Consider the following 23,253-nt stretch of genomic DNA (forward strand, 5'->3'; position numbering starts at 1 on the left):
CTGTCAGGCCGAATGGGCCACAATTCGTGCTTCTACACCTTCATTGCTTGCTGTTTGGGGTTTTAGGCTGGGTTTCTGTACAGCACTTTGAGATATCAGCTGATGTACGAAGGGTGTTATAAATACATTTGATTTTAAATAAATTTGAATTCACCCAACTTATTGTGGGAAGCTTGTGGAAGGCTACCCGAAACGTGTGACACAATGTAAAAATATTTAAAGGCAATGCTACCAAATACTAATTGAGTGTATGTTAACTTCTAACCCACTGGGAATGTGATGAAAGAAATGAAAGCTGAAATAAATAATTCTCTCTACTTTTATTCTAACATTTCACATTCTTAAAATAAAGTGATGATCCTAACTGACCTAAGACAGGGAATTTTGTCAGGAATTGTAAAAAAACGGGGTTTAAATGTATTTGGCTAAGGTGTATGTAAACTTCCGTCTTCAACTGTATATATATGTGTGTGTGTAGATCTCAACCTTAAAAGAGAAAGAAGAAGAAGCCCACAAGTCAGTTTTCAACCTTAAAAGAGAAAGAAGAAGAAGCACACAAGTCAGTTTTGTAAAAAGGTGATTTTTTTTATGTAAGAAAATAATACACACAGCAAGAGACATTCAAATCAAATTGCAATGATCAACAACATGCCTCAAAAGTCCTCTTTGGCACAAAACACAAACCGTTACAAAAACTAAACGTAAAACAGACAAGTACACGAGAATAATTAGAAAATGCTAGCTAGCGCTATACACGGTGCGTAAACAGATTGACAACACAAACAAACAAGGTTTTGGCAATGTGACCACCCCCAGCAATAGCACATCTCAGTCTGCATGGTTTTCCATCCGTGCAAAACCGTGTCGTCATCTTTGTCGTTGTCACGGTGCCGTTGGGGTGAGGTCATAAAAGTCACGATTTTCAAGTCAGGCGACAGGACCCTCCATGTTCACTCCAGTACCCCCCTACCCCCTCCTCTTCCTTCCCTCTCCAGCCCCCCCCCTCTTCCTTCCCTCTCTAACCCCTCCCCCTCTTCCTTCTCTCTCTAGCCCCTCCCCCTCTTCCCCCTCTTCAGCCCCTCCCCCTCCTCTTCCTTCCCTCTCTAGCCCCTCCCCCTCTTCCTTCCCTCTCCAGCCCCCCTTCCTTCCCTCTCTAACCCCTCCCCCTCCTCTTCCTTTTCTCTCTCGCCTCTTCCTTCCCTCTCCAGCCCCCCCCGCTTCCAACCCTCTCTAGCCCCTCCCCCTCCTTCCCTCTCCAGCCCCTCCCCCTCCTCTTCCTTCCCTCTCCAGCCCCTCCCCCCTCTTCCAACCCTCTCTAGCCCCTCCCCCTCCTTCCCTCTCTAGCCCCTCCCTCCTCTTCCTTCCCTCTCCAGCCCCTCCTCTTCCTTCCCTCTCTAGCCCTTCCCCCTCCTCTTCCTTCACTCCCCCTCCTCTTCATTTCCTCCAAACCCCCTCCTCTTCAACCCCCCCCTCTTCCTTCCCTATTCACCACCCCCTCCTCTTCCCCCCTCCATCAGCCTCTGCCTTGCCCCCTAGCTATTACTGTTGGTCAACACCTGTCTTGTACCAGCCCTCCAACAAGGTCGCTGTAGTGCAAATAGGCTGACTGCTGCTGACTGACTGTTGGCTCCTGATAGGCTCCTCTCGGAAAGGCAAGGCTCGGGTCCCAGAGTCATTTTCGGAAAGGCGAGGAGACTGTGTTTGGTTTCGCTCCTGGGACCAGTCTGAGAAGAGGAAAGAGAAGCAAAGGAAGAAAAAGAGAGAAACAGTAGCTTTAAACACAGTGTAGACAGGGGGTTGTTTAAACACAGTTGTGTGAGTTGTGGCTTATGAACTTCTACTTCTGGTAGGTTCTTATCTTGGGCTCCTGATTGGCTCATTGCGGTCTAAGGCACTGCATCTCTGGTGCTACAGGCGTCACTACAGACCCTTGTTCGATTCCAGGCTGTGTCCACCACCGGCCGTGATTGGGAGTCCCATAAGGCATAACACAATTGGCTGTCTGGGTTTTGCCGGGGATAGGCTGTCATTGTAAATATGAATTTGTTCTTCACTGACTTGTCTAGTTAAATAAAGCTTGATAAATGAAATAAAGTACCAGGAGAGTGAGCACACGCACGCACACACACACACACACACACACACACACACACACACACACACACACACACACACACACACACACACACACACACACACACACACACACACACACACACACACACACACACAGCCCCCCCCCTTGCTATGACCTGAGTTGAAAACAGTGTAAAATGGAGAGATACAGGAATCAGGGGAGAAAATAGTCTTTCAACAATACAGCCCTGTTGTTCTTTTTATGGGAAATAATAAAATAGCCCCTCAGGGGGGGGGTTGTTGTAAAGAAGAAGCAGGTTGCAAGAACAATAATGTTAACAATGGTATATTTATGAGCAACAACTACTTGGAGTGTCTTTTTAAAAAATGTTATCAGGGAGACTAATATCAAGTCAATTTGATGCCGAGGCGGGAACATTGGACAACTATTTAGGGCTAGAGACAAAGTGTATTTATTATAATCTATGGCAGTGCTCACAGTGAAGTATCGCTATTAGCCACAAAGCCCGCAGTCTCTAATGGGTTATAAATGAGAAGAACACAGTTTGAAATGTGAATTACAGTGATGCATGAAATAAGCTAATTTCCATATATATGTAGCTCAGGGATTCTTGAAAGACGGGGACATGAACCCCCCTTCCAAAAAAAAATTAACCAATCATTTTCTTCATATGTGTTCATATTTAAATACATATTTTGATAGTCCAATATTTTAGCCATCATACCGTGTAAAGGAAAAACCTCCTAATTATTATTTTAAAAAAATGTTTTGCATAAAATGCCACTAACTGGATTTATGTTAACTCGGACACCATAAAAGGCATTTCATTTTTCATTGTCCAACAATTGTTTAAAGGCCTTTGATTGTTTCATTTTTACATTAGATTATTCAAATATGTAATGCTTCAGGGTTAATTTCTTAAAAAGGTTCGCACATTTTTCTAGATTCACAACATAAAATAATATTTATAAGTCTAGAACAGCAAATAGTTTAAATAGTTGAATAATTTAATGCTGTAATGTTGCAGAACAGTGATGAAAAGATGTATTCAGAATATTGACAACAGTGATAGATCTGACGTATGGTTAACCATCAGTGACGGAGTTGACAACAGATGCTTTAAAACGTACATGTTTTTGCTTCTAAAAATAATAAAAGTTAAACGCAAACATTTGTAAAATATGAAAAATGATCAATTTGAAAATCCCCAATAAGAACATAACCATTCCATCACAGCAAAGGATTCCATCAGAACAAAGGATTCCATCACAGCAAAGGATTCCATCAGAACAAAGGATTCCATCAGAACAAAGGATTCCATCACAGCAAAGGATTCCACCAGAACAAAGGATTCCATCAGAACAAAGGATTCCACCAGAACAAAGGATTCCACCAGAACAAAGGATTCCACCAGAACAAAGGATTCCATCAGAACAAAGGATTCCATCAGAACAAAGGATTCCATCAGAACAAAGGATTCCATCAGAACAAAGGATTCCATCAGAGCAAAGGATTCCATCAGAACAAAGGATTCCATCAGAACAAAGGATTCCATCAGAACAAAGGATTCCATCAGAACAAAGGATTCCATCAGAACAAAGGATTCCATCAGAACAAAGGATTCCATCAGAGCAAAGGATTCCATCAGAGCAAAGGATTCCATCAGAACAAAGGATTCCATCAGAGCAAAGGATTCCATCAGAACAAAGGATTCCATCAGAACAAAGGATTCCATCACAGCAAAGGATTCCACCAGAACAAAGGATTCCATCAGAACAAAGGATTCCATCAGAACAAAGGATTCCATCAGAACAAAGGATTCCATCAGAACAAAGGATTCCATCAGAACAAAGGATTCCATCAGAACAAAGGATTCCATCAGAACAAAGGATTCCATCACAGCAAAGGATTCCATCAGAACAAAGGATTCCATCAGAACAAAGGATTCCATCAGAGCAAAGGATTCCATCAGAACAGAGCAAAGGATTCCATCAGAGCAAAGGATTCCATCAGGATTCCACAAAGGATTCCATCAGAGCAAAGGATTCCATTCCATCAGAGCAAAGGATTCCATCAGAGCAAAGGATTCCATCAGAACAAAGGATTCCATCAGAGCAAAGGATTCCATCAGAACAAAGGATTCCATCAGAACAAAGGATTCCATCAGAGCAAAGGATTCCATCAGAACAAAGGATTCCATCAGAGCAAAGGATTCCATCAGAACAAAGGATTCCATCAGAACAAAGGATTCCATCCGAGCAAAGGATTCCATCAGAACAAAGGATTCCATCAGAACAAAGATTCCATCAGAGCAAAGGATTCCATCAGAACAAAGGATTCCATCAGAACAAAGGATTCCATCAGAACAAAGGATTCCATCAGAACAAAGGATTCCATCAGAACAAAGGATTCCATCAGAGCAAAGGATTCCATCACAGCAAAGGATTCCATCAGAGCAAAGGATTCCAGACATCAGAGACTGTAACTTCTTTGCTTCACGAAAACATGGCTCACTCGAGACACGCTATCGGAGTCGGTGCAGCCAGCTGGTTTCTTCACGTATCGCGCCGACAGAAACAAACATCTTTCTGGTAAGAAGAGGGGCGGGGGCGTGTGCCTTATGATTAACGAGATGTGGTGTTTTCATAACAACATACAGGAACTCAAGTCCTTCTGTTCACCTGATTTAGAATTCCTCACAATCAAATGTCGACCGCATTATCTACCAAGGGAATTCTCTTCGATTATAATCACAGCTGTATATATTCCCCCCCAAGCAGACACATTGATGGCCCTGAACAAACTTTATTTGACTGGAAACCACATATCCTGAGGCTGCATTCATTGTAGCTGGGGATTTTAACAAGGCCAATCTGAAAACAAGACTCCCTAAATTCTATCAGCATATCGTTTGTGCTACCAGAGCTGGTAAAACCCTGGATCATTGTTATTCTAACTTCCGCGACGCATATAAGGCTCTCCCCCGCCCTCCTTTCGGAAAAGCTAACCACGACTCCATTTTGTTGCTTCCAGCCTATAGACAGAAACTAAAACAGGAAGCTCCCGCGCTCAGGTCTGTTCAACGCTGGTCCGACCAATCTGATTCCACGCTTCAAGATTGCTTCGATCACGTGGATTGGGATATGTTCCACATTGCGTCAAACAACAACATTGACGAATACGCTGATTCGGTGAGTGAGTTTATTAGCAAGTGTATCGGTGATGTTGTACCCACAGCGTCTATTAAAACATTCCCCAACATGAAAACTGTGGATTGATGGCAGCATTTGCGCGAAACTAAAAAGCTCGAACCACTGCTTTTAACCAGTGCAAGGTGACCGGAAACATACAAACAGTGTAGCTATTTCCTCCGCAAGGCAATCAAACAAGCTAAGCGTCAGTATAGAGACCAAGTAGAGTCGCAATTCAACGGCTCAGACACAAGAGGTATGTGGCAGGGTCTACAGTCATTCACGGATTACAAAAAGAAAACCAGCCCGTCACGGACCAGGATGTCTTGCTCCCAGACAGACTAAACAACTTCTTTGCTCGCTTTGAGGACAATGCAGTGCCACTGACACGGCCCGCAACCAAAACCTGTGGACTCTCCTTCACTGCAGCCAACATGAGTAAAATATTTAAATGTGTTAACCCTCGCAAGGCTGCAGACCCAGACGGCATCCCCAGCCGCGTCCTCAGTGTATGCACAGACCAGCTGGCTGGTGTGTTTACGGACATATTCAATCAATCCTTATCCCAGTCTGCTGTCCCACATGCTTCAATAGGGCCACCATTGTTCCTGTTCCCAAGAAAGCTAAGGTAACTAAGCTAAACGACTACCGTCCCGTAGCACTCACTTCCGTCATCATGAAGTGATTTGAGAGACTAGTTAAGGACCATATCACCTCCACCCTACCTGACACCCTAGACCCACTCCAATTTGCTTACCGCCCCAATAGGTCCACAGCCGACGCAATCGCAACCACACTGCACACTGCCCTAACCCATCTGGACAAGAGGAATACCTATGTGAGAATGCTGTTCAGCGACTACAACTCAGCATTTAACACCATAGTACCCTCCAAACTCATCACCAAGTTTGAGACCCTTTCTTTCCTGCCTGCCTGCCTGCCTTCCTTCCTTCCTTCCTTCCTGCCAGCCTTCCTGCCTGCCTGCCTTCTTTTCTGCCTGCCTGCCTGCCTTTTTGCCTGCCTGCCTGCCTGCCTGCCTGCCTTCCTATGTGTGCACCCACCGGAGTGCTTTGAGAGGAGGGATGACGGACAGCTTGCCCACTGGTTTGGGGCCGACGGCAGGGGGCATCATCACCAGCAGCCCATTGGAGGGTTTGGGAGGAATCGCCCTCGCTGGGCTCACGGGTAACACCACCCCTCTGGCGGGGCTGAGAGGCAGGGGCCTCTGAGGAGGAGAGGGGGAGTGTCTGGGCTGCAGCTCTGACACCAACTGGGAAGGAGAGAGAGAGAGAGAGAGAGAGAGAGAGAGAGAGAGAGAGAGAGAGAGAGAGAGAGAGAGAGAGAGAGAGAGAGAGAAGAGACTCATAGAGAGAGGGGGGGAGAGAGAAGAGACTCATAGAGAGAGAGAGAGAGAGAGAGAGAGAGAGAGAGAGAGAGAGAGAGAGAGAGAGAGAGAGAGAGAGAGAGAGAGAGGGGGAGAGAGAGAAGAGACTCGTAGAGAGAGGGGGAGAGAGAGAGAAAGAAGGGGAGAGATAGAGAGGGAGCAAGAAAGAGAGAAGAGACACGTAGAGTGGGAGAAAAAGAGTGAGAGAGAAACAGTGAAATAGAAAAAGTGAGAGAACAAGAGAGAAATGTAAATGACAATAGAGAAACACGCAAAAAAAAGAGAGAGACCTTAGAACATTTAAGTCATTTAGCATTATATTTAAGTCATTTAGCAGACGCTCTTATCCAGAGCGACTAACAAACTGGTGCGTTCACCTTATGACATCCAGTGGAGCAGCCACTTAACAATAGTGCATCTAAATCTTTTAAGGGGGGGGGGTGAGAAGGATTACTTTATCCTATCCTAGGTATTCCTTAAAGAGGTGGGGTTTCAGGTGTCTCCGGAAGGTGGTGATTGACTCCGCTGTCCTGGCATCGTGAGGGAGTTTGTTCCACCATTGGGGGGCCAGAGCAGCGAACAGTTTTGACTGGGCTGAGCGGGAACTGTACTTCCTCAGTGGTAGGGAGGCGAGCAGGCCAGAGGTGGATGGACGCAGTGCCCTTGTTTGGGTGTAGGGCCTGATCAGAGCCTAGAAGACGATCACTTCACCATGTCACACACTCCTAATATAATATGACAGTAGAGCCTCTATTACTGTGGACAGGATTCACCCAGTCTCACTCCTAATATAATATGACAGTAGAGCCTCTATTACTGTGGACAGGATTCACCCAGTCTCACTCCTAATATAATATGACAGTAGAGCCTCTATTACTGTGGACAGGATTCACCCAGTCTCACTCCTAATATAATATGACAGTAGAGCCTCTATTACTGTGGACAGGATTCACCCAGTCTCACTCCTAATATAATATGACAGTAGAGCCTCTATTACTGTGGACAGGATTCACCCAGTCTCACTCCTAATATAATATGACAGTAGAGCCTCTATTACTGTGGACAGGATTCACCCAGTCTCACTCCTAATATAATATGACAGTAGAGCCTCTATTACTGTGGACAGGATTCACCCAGTCTCACTCCTAATATAATATGACAGTAGAGCCTCTATTACTGTGGACAGGATTCACCCAGTTCACCTAATATAATATGACAGTAGAGCCTCTATTCTGGACAGGATTCACCCAGTCTCACTCCTAATATAATATGACAGTAGAGCCTCTATTACTGTGGACAGGATTCACCCAGTCTCACTCCTAATATAATATGACAGTAGAGCCTCTATTATTACAGGATTGTCTCACTCCTAATGGACAGGAGCCTCTATTACTTCACCCAGTCTCACTCCTAATATAATATGACAGTAGAGCCTCTATTACTGTGGACAGGATTCACCCAGTCTCACTCCTAATATAATATGACAGTAGAGCCTCTATTACTGTGGACAGGATTCACCCAGTCTCACTCCTAATATAATATGACAGTAGAGCCTCTATTACTGTGGACAGGATTCACCCAGTCTCACTCCTAATATAATATGACAGTAGAGCCTCTATTACTGTGGACAGGATTCACCCAGTCTCACTCCTAATATAATATGACAGTAGAGCCTCTATTACTGTGGACAGGATTCACCCAGTCTCACTCCTAATATAATATGACAGTAGAGCCTCTATTACTGTGGACAGGATTCACCCAGTCTCACTCCTAATATAATATGACAATATGACCCAGTCTCACTCCTAATATAATATGACAGTAGAGCCTCTATTACTGTGGACAGGATTCACCCAGTCTCACTCCTAATATAATATGACAGTAGAGCCTCTATTACTGTAGGATTCACCCAGTCTCACTCCTAATATAATATGACAGTAGAGCCTCTATTACTGTGGACAGGATTCACCCAGTCTCACTCCTAATATAATATGACAGTAGAGCCTCTATTACTGTGGACAGGATTCACCCAGTCTCACTACTGTGGACAGGATTCACCCAGTCTCACTCCTAATATAATATGACAGTAGAGCCTCTATTACTGTGGACAGGATTCACCCAGTCTCACTCCTAATATAATATGACAGTAGAGCCTCTATTACTGTGGACAGGATTCACCCAGTCTCACTCCTAATATAATATGACAGTAGAGCCTCTATTACTGTGGACAGGATTCACCCAGTCTCACTCCTAATATAATATGACAGTAGAGCCTCTATTACTGTGGACAGGATTCACCCAGTCTCACTCCTAATATAATATGACAGTAGAGCCTCTATTACTGTGGACAGGATTCACCCAGTCTCACTCCTAATATAATATGACAGTAGAGCCTCTATTACTGTGGACAGGATTCACTCATTCTCACTCCTAATATAATATGACAGTAGAGCCTCTATTACTGTGGACAGGATTCACCCAGTCTCACTCCTAATATAATATGACAGTAGAGCCTCTATTACTGTGGACAGGATTCACCCAGTCTCACTCCTAATATAATATGACAGTAGAGCCTCTATTACTGTGGACAGGATTCACCCAGTCTCACTCCTAATATAATATGACAGTAGAGCCTCTATTACTGTGGACAGGATTCACCCAGTCTCACTCCTAATATAATATGACAGTAGAGCCTCTATTACTGTGGACAGGATTCACCCAGTCTCACTCCTAATATAATATGACAGTAGAGCCTCTATTACTGTGGACAGGATTCACCCAGTCTCACTCCTAATATAATATGACAGTAGAGCCTCTATTACTGTGGACAGGAGTCTCACTCCTAATATAATATGACAGTAGAGCCTCTATTACTGTGGACAGGATTCACCCAGTCTCACTCCTAATATAATATGACTATTACTGTGGACAGGATTCACCCAGTCTCACTCCTAATATAATATGACAGTAGAGCCTCTATTACTGTGGACAGGATTCACCCAGTCTCACTCCTAATATAATATGACAGTAGAGCCTCTATTACTGTGGACAGATTCACCCAGTCTCACTCCTAATATAATATGACAGTAGAGCCTCTATTACTGTCAGGATTCACCCAGTCTCACTCCTAATATAATATGACAGTAGAGCCTCTATTACTGTGGACAGGATTCACCCAGTCTCACTCCTAATATAATATGACAGTAGAGCCTCTATTACTGTGGACAGGATTCACCCAGTCTCACTCCTAATATAATATGACAGTAGAGCCTCTATTACTGTGGACAGGATTCACCCAGTCTCACTCCTAATATAATATGACAGTAGAGCCTCTATTACTGTGGACAGGTCTCACTCCTAATATAATATCAGCCCCTATTAGTCCCAGTCTCACTCCTAATATAATATGACAGTAGAGCCTCTATTACTGTGGACAGGATTCACCCAGTCTCACTCCTAATATAATATGACAGTAGAGCCTCTATTACTGTGGACAGGATTCACCCAGTCTCACTCCTAATATAATATGACAGTAGAGCCTCTATTACTGTGGACAGGATTCACCCAGTCTCACTCCTAATATAATATGACAGTAGAGCCTCTATTACTGTGGACAGGATTCACCCAGTCTCACTCCTAATATAATATGACAGTAGAGCCTCTATTACTGTGGACAGGATTCACCCAGTCTCACTCCTAATATAATATGACAGTAGAGCCTCTATTACTGTGGACAGGATTCACCCAGTCTCACTCCTAATATAATATGACAGTAGAGCCTCTATTACTGTGGACAGGATTCACCCAGTCTCACTCCTAATATAATATGACAGTAGAGCCTCTATTACTGTGGACAGGATTCACCCAGTCTCACTCCTAATATAATATGACAGTAGAGCCTCTATTACTGTGGACAGGATTCACCCAGTCTCACTCCTAATATAATATGACAGTAGAGCCTCTATTACTGTGGACAGGATTCACCCAGTCTCACTCCTAATATAATATGACAGTAGAGCCTCTATTACTGTGGACAGGATTCACCCAGTCTCACTCCTAATATAATATGACAGTAGAGCCTCTATTACTGTGGACAGGATTCACCCAGTCTCACTCCTAATATAATATGACAGTAGAGCCTCTATTACTGTGGACAGGATTCACCCAGTCTCACTCCTAATATAATATGACAGTAGAGCCTCTATTACTGTGGACAGGATTCACCCAGTCTCACTCCTAATATAATATGACAGTAGAGCCTCTATTACTGTGGACAGGATTCACCCAGTCTCACTCCTAATATAATATGACAGTAGAGCCTCTATTACTGTGGACAGGATTCACCCAGTCTCACTCCTAATATAATATGACAGTAGAGCCTCTATTACTGTGGACAGGATTCACCCAGTCTCACTCCTAATATAATATGACAGTAGAGCCTCTATTACTGTGGACAGGATTCACCCAGTCTAATATAATATGACAGTAGAGCCTCTATTACTAATTATAACTCCTAATATAATATGACAGTAGAGCCTCTATTACTGTGGACAGGATTCACCCAGTCTCACTCCTAATATAATATGACAGTAGAGCCTCTATTACTGTGGACAGGATTCACCCAGTCTCACTCCTAATATAATATGACAGTAGAGCCTCTATTACTGTGGACAGGATTCACCCAGTCTCACTCCTAATATAATATGACAGTAGAGCCTCTATTACTGTGGACAGGATTCACCCAGTCTCACTCCTAATATAATATGACAGTAGAGCCTCTATTACTGTGGACAGGATTCACCCAGTCTCACTCCTAATATAATATGACAGTAGAGCCTCTATTACTGTGGACAGGATTCACCCAGTCTCACTCCTAATATAATATGACAGTAGAGCCTCTATTACTGTGGACAGGATTCACCCAGTCTCACTCTAATATAATGTGACAGGAGCCTCTATTATGGACAGGATTCACCCAGTCTCACTCCTAATATAATATGACAGTAGAGCCTCTATTACTGTGGACAGGATTCACCCAGTCTCACTCCTAATATAATATGACAGTAGAGCCTCTATTACTCAGGATTCACCCAGTCTCACTCCTAATATAATATGACAGTAGAGCCTCTATTACTGTGGACAGGATTCACCCAGTCTCACTCCTAATATAATATGACAGTAGAGCCTCTATTACTGTGGACAGGATTCAGTCTCACTCCTAATATAATATGACAGTAGAGCCTCTATTACTGTGGACAGGATTCACCCAGTCTCACTCCTAATATAATATGACAGTAGAGCCTCTATTACTGTGGACAGGATTCACCCAGTCTCACTCCTAATATAATATGACAGTAGAGCCTCTATTACTGTGGACAGGATTCACCCAGTCTCACTCCTAATATAATATGACAGTAGAGCCTCTATTACTGTGGACAGGATTCACCCAGTCTCACTCCTAATATAATATGACAGTAGAGCCTCTATTACTGTGGACAGGAGCCTAATATAATATGACAGTAGAGCCTCTATTACTGTGGACAGGATTCACCCAGTCTAATATAATATGACAGTAGAGCCTCTATTACTAATATAATATGACAGTAGAGCCTCTATTACTGTGGACAGGATTCACCCAGTCTCACTCCTAATATAATATGACAGTAGAGCCTCTATTACTGTGGACAGGATTCACCCAGTCTCACTCCTAATATAATATGACAGTAGAGCCTCTATTACTGTGGACAGGATTCACCCAGTCTCACTCCTAATATAATATGACAGTAGAGCCTCTATTACTGTGGACAGGATTCAGTCTCACTCCTAATATAATATGACAGTAGAGCCTCTATTACTGTGGACAGGATTCACCCAGTCTCACTCCTAATATAATATGACAGTAGAGCCTCTATTACTGTGGACAGGATTCACCCAGTCTCACTCCTAATATAATATGACAGTAGAGCCTCTATTACTGTGGACAGGATTCACCCAGTCTCACTCCTAATATAATATGACAGTAGAGCCTCTATTACTGTGGACAGGATTCACTCATTCGCACTCCTGTTTTATTTCATTACAGTGTACCTCTACCTCTGCTCTTAGAGGCTTATAAAATAATAAAAAAACAACCGCAGAGAATTTCATTTCGTGCAAAAAACACAGAGCAATATTAAATTCAAGGCCAATGTGATTTTCCAAGGCTTTTTATTTTTTATTTATTTATTTTACAGTTAATAGGCAGAGATGGGAAAATGTTTTAGGAAATCGATAGAAAACAATAAGAAGATTAAAACAAAAACATTGCTATTTCATCTAGTTCCTCGGTGCGACAAAATCCTCTTAGTAAAAACAAGAAACACAACAGAAAAACATTTTCTCAATTAAATAAAATGATAGTAAAATAAGATAAACTTACCAGTGGTGATCGTGTTGGGTTGGATACCAGTGGTGATCGTGTTGGGTTGGATACCAGTGGTGATCGTGTTGGGTTGGATACCAGTGGTGATCGTGTTGGGTTGGATACCAGTGGTGATCGTGTTGGGTTGGATACCAGTGGTGATCGTGTTGGGTTGGATACCAGTGGTGATCGTGTTGGGTTGGATACCAGTGGTGATCGTGTTGGGTTGGATACCAGTGGTGATCGTGTTGGGTTGGATACCAGTGGTGATCGTGTTGGGTTGAGGGGAAGTGGTTTTTTGGGTGGCGTAAGTTTTTGAGGGGGGGCGGGGGATTTCGGCAGGGCCCCGGGTTGCTTGCTGACAAGTAAAGGTGGGTGGGCCACCTTGAAGCGCCGTGGCGTGTTGTGCGGCGAGGGGGCGGGCCTTAGGGGACGTACGATGTTGACAGGCTGAGTGCCGTTAGGGGTGGGGCCCGGCCGGAGAGGCAACACCTCTTTGCTGGTGTGAGGGAGCTGTAGAGAACATTTTGGTATTGTGTCATTCAAGTTTTATGTGAAGTATATGTTGAAAAAACATTTAGAAATTGGAGGTAGAAAGTGCTACTACAGAACATTTGACACGCAGAGCTACAGTTGTAAATATGGTCATTTAACTCAAGGCCAGCTTGACTTCAGTTTAATGTCTTCAGAGTTCTTCACAGAAACACAGGGAGAAACATTTCCAGCATACAGAGAGACGGAAGTCACCTCAGATTTAAACTCCCCTCTCCTTTCACACTCACCCCCTTGTGACTGTTTCCTTTGTTCGCCGGCCCCACCACCTTCAGATGAAACGCCGGGTTGAGGTGTCCATTCTTACCCTTCTCCATGGAGCCTTCAAGTCTGAGGGGATAACGAGGATGGAGGCCACAAGGGTGTTAGAGGCCGTGAACTAGACAGATTTATTCTGAAGACTGTGCTGGCTTTTCAAATCCTACTTTCTATTGATTTGATAGTCCCCAGTTGTAGAGGACTGGGCTGGCAAACATTACGCTGTGTGTGTTTGTGTGTCTGTGTGTCTGTCTCTGTGTGTCTGTCTCTGTGTGTGTGTGTGTGTGTGTGTGTGTGTGTGTGTGTGTGTGTGTGTGTGTGTGTGTGTGTGTGTGTGTGTGTGTGTGTGTGTGTGTGTGTGTGTGTGTGTGTGTGTGTGTGTGTGTGTGTGTGTGTGTGTGTGAGAGTCTGTCTGTCTCTCTGTGTGTGTGTGTCTGTGTGTGTGTGCCCAAGATGTCACAGTTTGTGTCCCCATCAAGTATTCTCATGGAGTTTGATGCAAGGAGGAGCAGGTCGAGAAGGAGGTAGAGGAGGAGGAGGTCGAGGAGCAGGTCAATGAGGAGTTAGAGGAGGAGTTAGAGGAGGAGTTAGAGGAGGAGTTAGAGGAGGAGGTAGAGGAGCAGGTCAATGAGGAGGTCGAGGAGGAGGTAGAGGAGGAGTTAGAGGAGGAGGTAGAGGAGCAGGTCAATGAGGAGGTCGAGGAGGAGTTAGAGGAGGAGTTAGAGGAGGAGGAGATGAGGAGCAGGTAGAGGAGGAGCAGGTAGAGGAGGAGGAGGAGGTAGAGGAGGAGCAGGTAGAGGAGGAGGAGGAGCAGGTAGAGGAGGAGGAGGAGCAGGTAGAGGAGGAGGAGCAGGTAGAGGAGGAGGAGGAGCAGGTTGAGGAGGTGGTAGAGGTTGAGGAGGAGGAGGTCGAGGAGCAGGTCAATGAGGAGTTAGAGGAGGAGGAGGAGGAGGAGGAGCAGGTAGAGGAGGAGGAGGAGCAGGTATAGGAGGAGGAGGAGCAGGTAGAGGAGGAGGATGAGCAGGTAGAGGAGGAGGAGGAGCAGGTAGAGCAGGAGCAGGTAGAGGAGGAGGAGGAGCAGGTAGAGGAGGAGGAGGTAGAGGAGGAGGAGGAGCAGGTAGAGGAGGAGGAGGAGCAGGTAGAGGAGGAGGAGGTAGAGGAGGAGGAGGTAGAGGAGGAGCAGGTAGAGGAGGAGGAGGTAGAGGAGCAGGTAGAGCAGGAGCAGGTAGAGGAGGAGGAGGAGCAGGTAGAGGAGCAGGTAGAGGAGGAGGAGGAGCAGGTAGAGCAGGAGCAGGTAGATGAGGAGGAGGAGCAGGTAGAGGAGGAGCAGGTAGAGGAGGAGCAGGTAGAGGAGCAGGTAGAGGAGGTGGAGGAGCAAGTAGAGGAGGAGGTGGAGCAGGTAGAGGAGCAGGTAGAGGAGGAGGAGGAGCAAGTAGAGGAGGAGGAGGAGCAGGTAGAGGAGGAGCAGGAGCAGGTAGAGGAGGAGCAGGTTAAGGAGGTGGTAGAGGAGGAGGAGGATCAAGTAGAGGAGGAGGAGGAGCAGGTAGAGGAGGAGCAGGTAGAGGAGGAGGAGGAGCAGGTTGAGGAGGTGGTAGAGGAGGAGGAGGTCGAGGAGCAGGTCAATGAGGAGTTAGAGGAGCAGGTAGAGGAGGTGGTAGAGGAGGAGGAGGTCAAGGAGCAGGTCAATGAGGAGTTAGAGGAGCAGGTAGAGGAGGTGGTAGAGGAGGAGGAGGTCGAGGAGCAGGTCAATGAGGAGTTAGAGGAGGAGGTAGAGGAGCAGGTTGAGGAGGTGGTAGAGGAGGAGGAGGTCGAGGAGCAGGTCAATGAGGAGTTAGAGGAGGAGGTAGAGGAGCAGGTAGAGGAGGAGGTCGAGGAGCAGGTCAATGAAGAGTTATAGGAGCAGGTAGAGGAGGAGGAGGTAGAGGAGGAGGAGGAGCAGGTTGAGGAGCAGGTAGAGGAGGAGGAGCAGGTTGAGCAGGTGGTAGAGGAGGAGGAGATCGAGGAGCAGGTCAATGAGGAGGTCGAGGAGGAGGAGGTCGAGGAGCAGGTAGATGAGGAGGAGGTCGAGGAGCAGGTCAATGAGGAGGTCGAGGAGGAGTTAGAGGAGGAGTTAGAGGAGGAGGTCGAGGAGCAGGTCAATGAGGAGGTAGAGGAGGAGGTAGAGGAGCAGGTAGATGAGGAGGAGATAGAGGAGGAGGTAGATGAGGAGTAGGTAGAGGAGGAGGTAGAGTAGGAGGAGCAGGTTGAGGAGGTGGTAGAGGAGGAGGAGGAGCAGGTTGAGGAGGTGGTAGAGGAGGAGGTGGTTGAGGAGCAGGTCAATGAGGAGGTCGAGGAGGAGGTAGAGGAGGAGTTAGAGGAGCAGGTAGATGAGGAGGAGGTAGAGGATGAGGAGGTCGAGGAGAAGGTCAATGAGGAGGTCGAGGAGGAGGTAGAGGAGGAGTTAGAGGAGCAGGTAGATGAGGAGGAGGTAGAGGATGAGAAGCAGGTCGAGGAGGAAGTCGAAGAGGAGGTAGAGGAGCAGCTGGAGGAGGAGGAGGTCGAGGAGGAGGTAGAGGACACACACACACTAAAATACATCAAAACAGAATTCTCCTCAATCAACCATACACAGTAACCTGATATTGATACGCAAACTATTGGCTCCGAAACTAAAAAGACAAACTGCACCTGGTCTCCACTAAAGAGCCTTTTAATTACCTAACAAGAAGGGTCATTTTCTGTAGGGTTTAATATTCCCTCAGAAGACTCCTTTGTACCTCATTTCTTTCATACAATCAAATCCCCTTTCCAGTCCAATAACCAATGATAAACCTATTTCTCTGTCCATTCAGAAGGTCAACAGAGCTGTATTTCCAGGGGGCACCACGGCAGACTACCTCCCTCTCCTGTAAACTACACTGTCGGACAGGCCTGTTTTCAGAGGTACTAACTCACTCAGCGTTCTGATGCCAGGTCTCTGTGTGTATAAGTATATTGGTCTTCTACTGGAAGAGAGGGGAAGGTATTAGATTTTATGAGGGTACATTACATTTGTTTGCCCCTATAAAGGTGTTGTGATGGTGCAGATGTGAAGAGTGGGCAGATTGCAGTCAGAGGATGACGTGAGTACAGTAGTAGTAAGTCACAGTTACAAAACCATCCGGCATCCCGGGGTTATCTCTCTAGCTACAAACCCATCCAGCATCCTAGTGTTATCTCTCTAGCTACAAACCCCATCCAGCATCCCGGTGTTATCTCTCTAGCTACAAACCCCATCCAGCATCCTAGTGTTATCTCTCTAGCTACAAACCCCATCCAGCATCCCGGTGTTATCTCTCTAGCTACAAACCCCATCCAGCATCCCGGTGTTATCTCTCTAGCTACAAACCCCATCCAGCATCCCGGGTGTTATCTCTCTAGCTACAAACCCCATCCAGCATCCCAGTGTTATCTCTCTGGCTACAAACCCATCCAGCATCCCGGTGTTATCAGTCTCTGAGTTATTAGATGATTCTAGAGTTCAATCCATTGTTGAAACAAAACCTATTATATAGAGTGCCATTTTCTTTGTGAAGCATCTATGTAGGTCTAATGAAGGCCTTATGAATGGCTTATGAAGGGTTTATGAAGTCTTATAGAGGCGCGGCCGGCGACTGTAAGTTACCTGTTAGCCTTGTTGTTCTTGTCTCTCTGGGAGAGCCACTTGTGGTAGTAGGAGCTCTTGATCTTATAGCAGTAGAAGGTGATGAGGATCCCAGGTAGGAGAACCAGGAAGACAAACAGAAGACCCAACACCAAGCCCAGCTGACCTGGAGTACACAAAATAACATATAATAAAGAAATAATATAATAGCATACAATAAATAACCCACTTTTATAGAAACCTTTATAGAAGCATCTTCTATAAAAAAAATAATATTTGAAACTGGTGGAAGAATGTTTCAACTGGACCAGAAACACCAAGGCAGTGTTAGTGTTACATTCAGATGGCGTGTGAAGATTGATAGGGGGCGTCGTGAATCCCAGGAAGGAGCATGTGTGTGAAGGTCAACTCACTGTGGTACTGGACAGGCCCACTGTCCACACTGCCTCCCAGACCAAGCTTCTCACAGAAGGGAGGTGCCCACCCTCGGTTACAGTGACAGTTGCCATTGCTGTTGCACACCTTTGGAGAACATCACACACACACACACACACACACACACACACACACACACACACACACACACACACACACACACACACACACACACACACACACACACACACACACACACACACACACACACACACACACACACACACACACACACACACACACTGTGTTACCGTGTTGACCTTCCAGTACGTGTCTGGAGAAGTGAAAAGTGAATTTAGCACGCTACGTTTTTGTTTACTACATGAGGTGTTTGAATCTGACAGACTTCCCTTCACCTGTGAAGTCATACTGAGACTCTGTGTGATTCTGCTGTCTGGTGATAAACACTTCAACCGGCTGTATCATTTTCAACCGACGGAATGGCTTTGAATGTGTTGAAGTGACTGAATGTCTTGGAATGTTGAAGTGACTGAATGTCTTGGAATGTTGAAGTGACTGAATGTCTTGGAATGTTGAAGTGACTGAATGTCTTGGAATGTTGAAGTGACTGAATGTCTTGGAATGTTGAAGTGACTGAATGTCTTGGAATGTTGAAGTGACTGAATGTCTTGGAATGTTGAAGTGACTGAATGTCTTGGAATGTTGAAGTGACTGAATGTCTTGGAATGTTGAAGTGACTGAATGGCTTTGAATGTGTTGAAGTGACTGAATGTCTTTGAATGTGTTGAAGTGACTGAATGGCTTTGAATGTTAAACTGAATGCATATTTAGAATTTTGAAATAACTGTACAGATTTGAACGTTGAAACAAACTCTATGACTTTGAACACAGAACCAAACTCGATGAACTTTGAACACAGAACCAAACTCGATGAACTTTGAATGAAAGGGTTATAGTTCTTTGTGGCCAAGTTTAGTAAATCAAAGATCTTGGCGTTGCAAATCCACCTGTTTGATACTCGTATCAAAACGCTTTTTGAACAATTACATTTTCCAGTTGATTATTATCGCCGGACATTCTGCATCGTACAGTGCTTCCTGCTGCTTTTTACATAGAAAAATACTTTCCAATTATCATATCACTGATTAGAAACATGCTTGTTGACTCGCGAATGCTTCATTAAAATACATGTTAGCCATCATGAAGCCCAGCCTGTATTCTCTCTCCAGCCAAATAGTGTTTTGGTCTCCAAGTGCTTTTACACAAAAAAAGGTCCCTCTTGTGACCCTCTGAAGTTGTTTTGTGAATATTTTTCATGCTTCTCAAACCCAAAGAAGAAGCTGCAGAACCAAGATGATAAATGCAGAGGAGCTGCAGAGAGCCAAGATGATAAATGCAGAGAAGCTGCAGAGGCAAGATGATAAATGCAGAGGAGCTGCAGAGAGCCAAGATGATAAATGCAGAGAAGCTGCAGAGAGCCAAGATGATAAATGCACAGGAGCTGCAGAGAGCCAAGATGATAAATGCACAGGAGCTGCAGAGAGCCAAGATGATAAATGCACAGAAGCTGCAGAGCCAAGATGATACATGCAGAGAAGCTGCAGAGCCAAGATGATAAATGCAGAGAAGCTGCAGAGCCAAGATGATAAATGCAGAGAAGCTGCAGAGCCAAGATGATAAATGCAGAGAAGCTGCAGAGCCAAGATGATAAATGCACAGAAGCTGCAGAGCCAAGATGATAAATGCACAGAAGCTGCAGAGAGCCAAGATGATAAATGCAGAGAAACTGCAGAGAGCCAAGATGATAAATGCAGAGAAGCTGCAGAGAGCCAAGATGATAAATGCACAGAAGCTGTAGAGCCAAGATGATACTGTTGATGCAGTGATGCTGCTTCTTCGTTTGAAACTCAAGCAAAGATACAGACGCTAGTCGTTTTTTAAATGTAAATTTCTTATTTTTTTACATCCTCGCTGCTCTCTTTAAGCCCGGGGATCAATAGGAACCAAATTATAATGAAAATAAAAAAGTCACAAAAGAGAAGAAAGAGTGGGGAAAACTATGCTTTAAATAATCCCTCCTCAGAGCCATTTCCATTCGCTGGCCTTTCAGGTGTGAGGGAGAAAGCAAAACAGGACAAATGAAGGCTTTTAAACAGGGCAGAGAGAGAGAGGGGGAGGGAGAGAGAGGGAGGGAGAGAGAGGGAGGGAGAGAGAGGGAGGGAGAGAGAGAGAGAGAGAGAGAGAGAGGGAGGGAGAGAGAGGGAGGGAGAGAGAGGAAAATGAATGATAGAACAAGAAAAGGAGATTAAAGAATGAGAGCATGTTCTGTTTGTCTCCAGGGCTCAGGAAGCTGTTGGTTGAGGAGATTTCAAAACATTATGGAATGCCAGCGCCTCGCTAATGGAAGCCCTCTTGCTTACTGAGAGTCAACAGTTTTCAGCTTCTAAGATGGCCGACCTGGAGGGCTCGTTTTAAGACCAGGAGGGCCTGTTTTAAGATAAGAAACGTTGGGGTTGTTAAATTACCGCTGTCTGTGTCTCTGGCGACCAAAAGCGGCAAGCCACTAAACAGCTGACAGTGATATGTGTGAGTCATGACAATGAAAACAAAGTTAGGCCTAGATTCCTATAGGGACAGGTGGTTAAAGTTGTACACAATGCAAACACAATGTTTATTGTCTCATAAACAAAGATGTGATCTGCCATCTCTCCCTGTGGCTACGCAGTACTTAACCAACAAATAGTTTATGGCTTCAGGTGTTGTGGCGATACCATCAGTGACAGCCATCTGCCTTCGCCCCAAGGACAATGTACGACAAAGAGATTACAAGGATGTGTGTGTTAACTGACCCGTGTGGGTATGTGTGTGTGTTAACTGACCTGTGTGTGTGTGTGTGTGTGTTAACTGACCTGTGTGTGTGTGTGTGTGTGTGTGTGTGTGTGTGTGTGTGTGTGTGTGTGTGTGTGTGTGTGTGTGTGTGTGTGTGTGTGTGTGTGTGTGTGTGTGTGTGTGTGTGTGTTAACTGACCTGTGTGTGTGTGTGTGTGTGTGTGTGTGTGTGTGTGTGTGTGTGTGTGTGTGTGTGTGTGTGTGTGTGTGTGTGTGTGTGTGTGTGTGTGTGTGTGTGTGTGTGTGTGTGTTAACTGACCTGTGTGTGTGTGTGTGTGTGTGTGTGTGTGTGTGTGTGTGTGTGTGTGTGTGTGTGTGTGTGTGTGTGTGTGTGTGTGTGTGTGTGTGTGTGTGTGTGTGTGTGTGTTAACTGACCTGTGTGTGTGTGTGTGTGTGTGTGTGTGTGTGTGTGTGTGTGTGTGTGTGTGTGTGTGTGTGTGTGTGTGTGTGTGTGTGTGTGTGTGTGTGTGTGTGTGTGTGTGTGTGTGTGTGTATGTGTGTGTGTGTGTATGTGTGTGTGTGAGGCCTAGTGCTTACCCCATGGCCATGACAGCGAGCGATGCAGCCCTCCAGCTCGGTGAAAGAGGCGTTTTGGCACCGGCGGTCCCTGCACACCTGCAGTAACACAAAGATGCTTAGATTTCAATACACACACCGAGGACCACTGCTGTAGAAGGTGTGTGAGGCAGTGTGGAAACAGGGTAATCAGGGTAATGCTGCAGTGTTTTGTCTCTGGATGGGAACTCAGTGGGTGCACGCCTGTCTACAAATGTAGTATATGTATACATGTAACATTATTAAGGTATACAGTATGAATCACACTTGAGTAAAGCTTACAGGTTATGGATGAGATAGTGACATTTATTACATCACTAGTAGACACCCAATCCACACTAACATAATCAATACTAACATAATCAATACTAATATAATCCATACTAAAATAATCCATACTAATATAATCCATACTAACATAATCAATACTAACATAATCAATACTAACATAATCAATACTAATATAATCAATACTAACATAATCAATACTAACATAATCAATACTAACATAATCAATACTAATATAATCCATACTAACATAATCCATACTAATATAATCCATACTAACATAATCAATACTAACATAATCAATACTAATATAATCCATAATCAACATAATCAATACTAATATAATCAATACTAATATAATCATATACTAACATAATCAATACTAATATAATCCACACTAACATAATCAATACTAACATAATCAATACTAATATAATCCATACTAACATAATCAATACTAATATAATCAATACTAACATAATCAATACTAACATAATCAATACTAACATAATCAATACTAATATAATCAATACTAACATAATCAATACTAACATAATCAATACTAATATAATCAATACTAACATAATCAATACTAATATAATCCATACTAACATAATCAATACTAATATAATCCATACTAACATAATCAATACTAACATAATCCATACTAACATAATCAATACTAATATAATCCATACTAACATAATCAATACTAACATAATCAATACTAACATAATCAATACTAACATAATCCATACTAACATAATCAATACTAACATAATCAATACTAACATAATCCATACTAATATAATCCATACTAATATAATCAATACTAACATAATCAATACTAACATAATCAATACTAATATAATCAATACTAACATAATCAATACTAATATAATCAATACTAACATAATCAATACTAATATAATAATACAAGCTGAAAGAATAACATAGAACACATTTACAGTACAGTCTATGATAAAACTTACAGTACAGTCTATGATAAAGTTTACAGTACAGTCTATGATAAAGTTTACAGTACAGTCTATGATAAAGTTTACAGTACAGTCTATGATAAAACTTACAGTACAGTCTATGATAAAGTTTACAGTACAGTCTATGATAAAGTTTACAGTACAGTCTATGTCAAAGTTTACAGTACAGTCTATGTCAAAGTTTACAGTACAGTCTATGATAAAGTTTACAGTACAGTCTATGATAAAGTTTACAGTACAGTCTATGATAAAGTTTACAGTACAGTCTATGATAAAGTTTACAGTACAGTCTATGATAAAGTTTACAGTACAGTCTATGATAAAGTTTACAGTACAGTCTATGATAAAGTTTACAGTACAGTCTATGATAAAGTTTACAGTACAGTCTATGTCAAAGTTTACAGTACAGTCTATGATAAAGTTTACAGTACAGTCTATGATAAAGTTTACAGTACAGTCTATGATAAAGTTTACAGTACAGTCTATGATAAAGTTTACAGTACAGTCTATGATAAAGTTTACAGTACAGTCTATGATAAAGTTTACAGTACAGTCTATGATAAAACTTACAGTACAGTCTATGATAAAGTTTACAGTACAGTCTATGATAAAGTTTACAGTAC

The 23,253-nt window shown here is 43.8% G+C and overlaps 1 protein-coding gene across 2 annotated transcripts in view; it reads right to left on the reverse strand.

Moving 5' to 3' along the window:
* Window positions 1-1,504: 1,504 nt before the first annotated feature.
* Window positions 1,505-23,253, reverse strand: part of adam19a (ADAM metallopeptidase domain 19a) — a 250,054-nt gene continuing 228,305 nt past the window's right edge. The window contains exons 17-23 of one of the 2 annotated variants that reach the window (XM_046328278.1): window positions 21,327-21,404; window positions 17,919-18,027; window positions 17,527-17,671; window positions 13,856-13,955; window positions 13,335-13,586; window positions 6,351-6,559; window positions 1,505-1,724 (exon numbers count right to left, since the gene is read on the reverse strand). In XM_046328278.1, coding sequence (XP_046184234.1) covers window positions 1,673-1,724; window positions 6,351-6,559; window positions 13,335-13,586; window positions 13,856-13,955; window positions 17,527-17,671; window positions 17,919-18,027; window positions 21,327-21,404 — 945 coding nt within the window. In that variant the 3' untranslated portion in view covers window positions 1,505-1,672. Of the gene's footprint in view, window positions 1,725-6,350; window positions 6,560-13,091; window positions 13,587-13,855; window positions 13,956-17,526; window positions 17,672-17,918; window positions 18,028-21,326; window positions 21,405-23,253 lie in introns of both variants that reach the window. The other variant, XM_046328277.1, reaches the window with a different exon arrangement.

The sequence above is a fragment of the Oncorhynchus gorbuscha genome, linkage group LG25, assembly GCF_021184085.1.
Source record: "Oncorhynchus gorbuscha isolate QuinsamMale2020 ecotype Even-year linkage group LG25, OgorEven_v1.0, whole genome shotgun sequence".
NCBI lineage: Eukaryota > Metazoa > Chordata > Actinopteri > Salmoniformes > Salmonidae > Oncorhynchus > Oncorhynchus gorbuscha.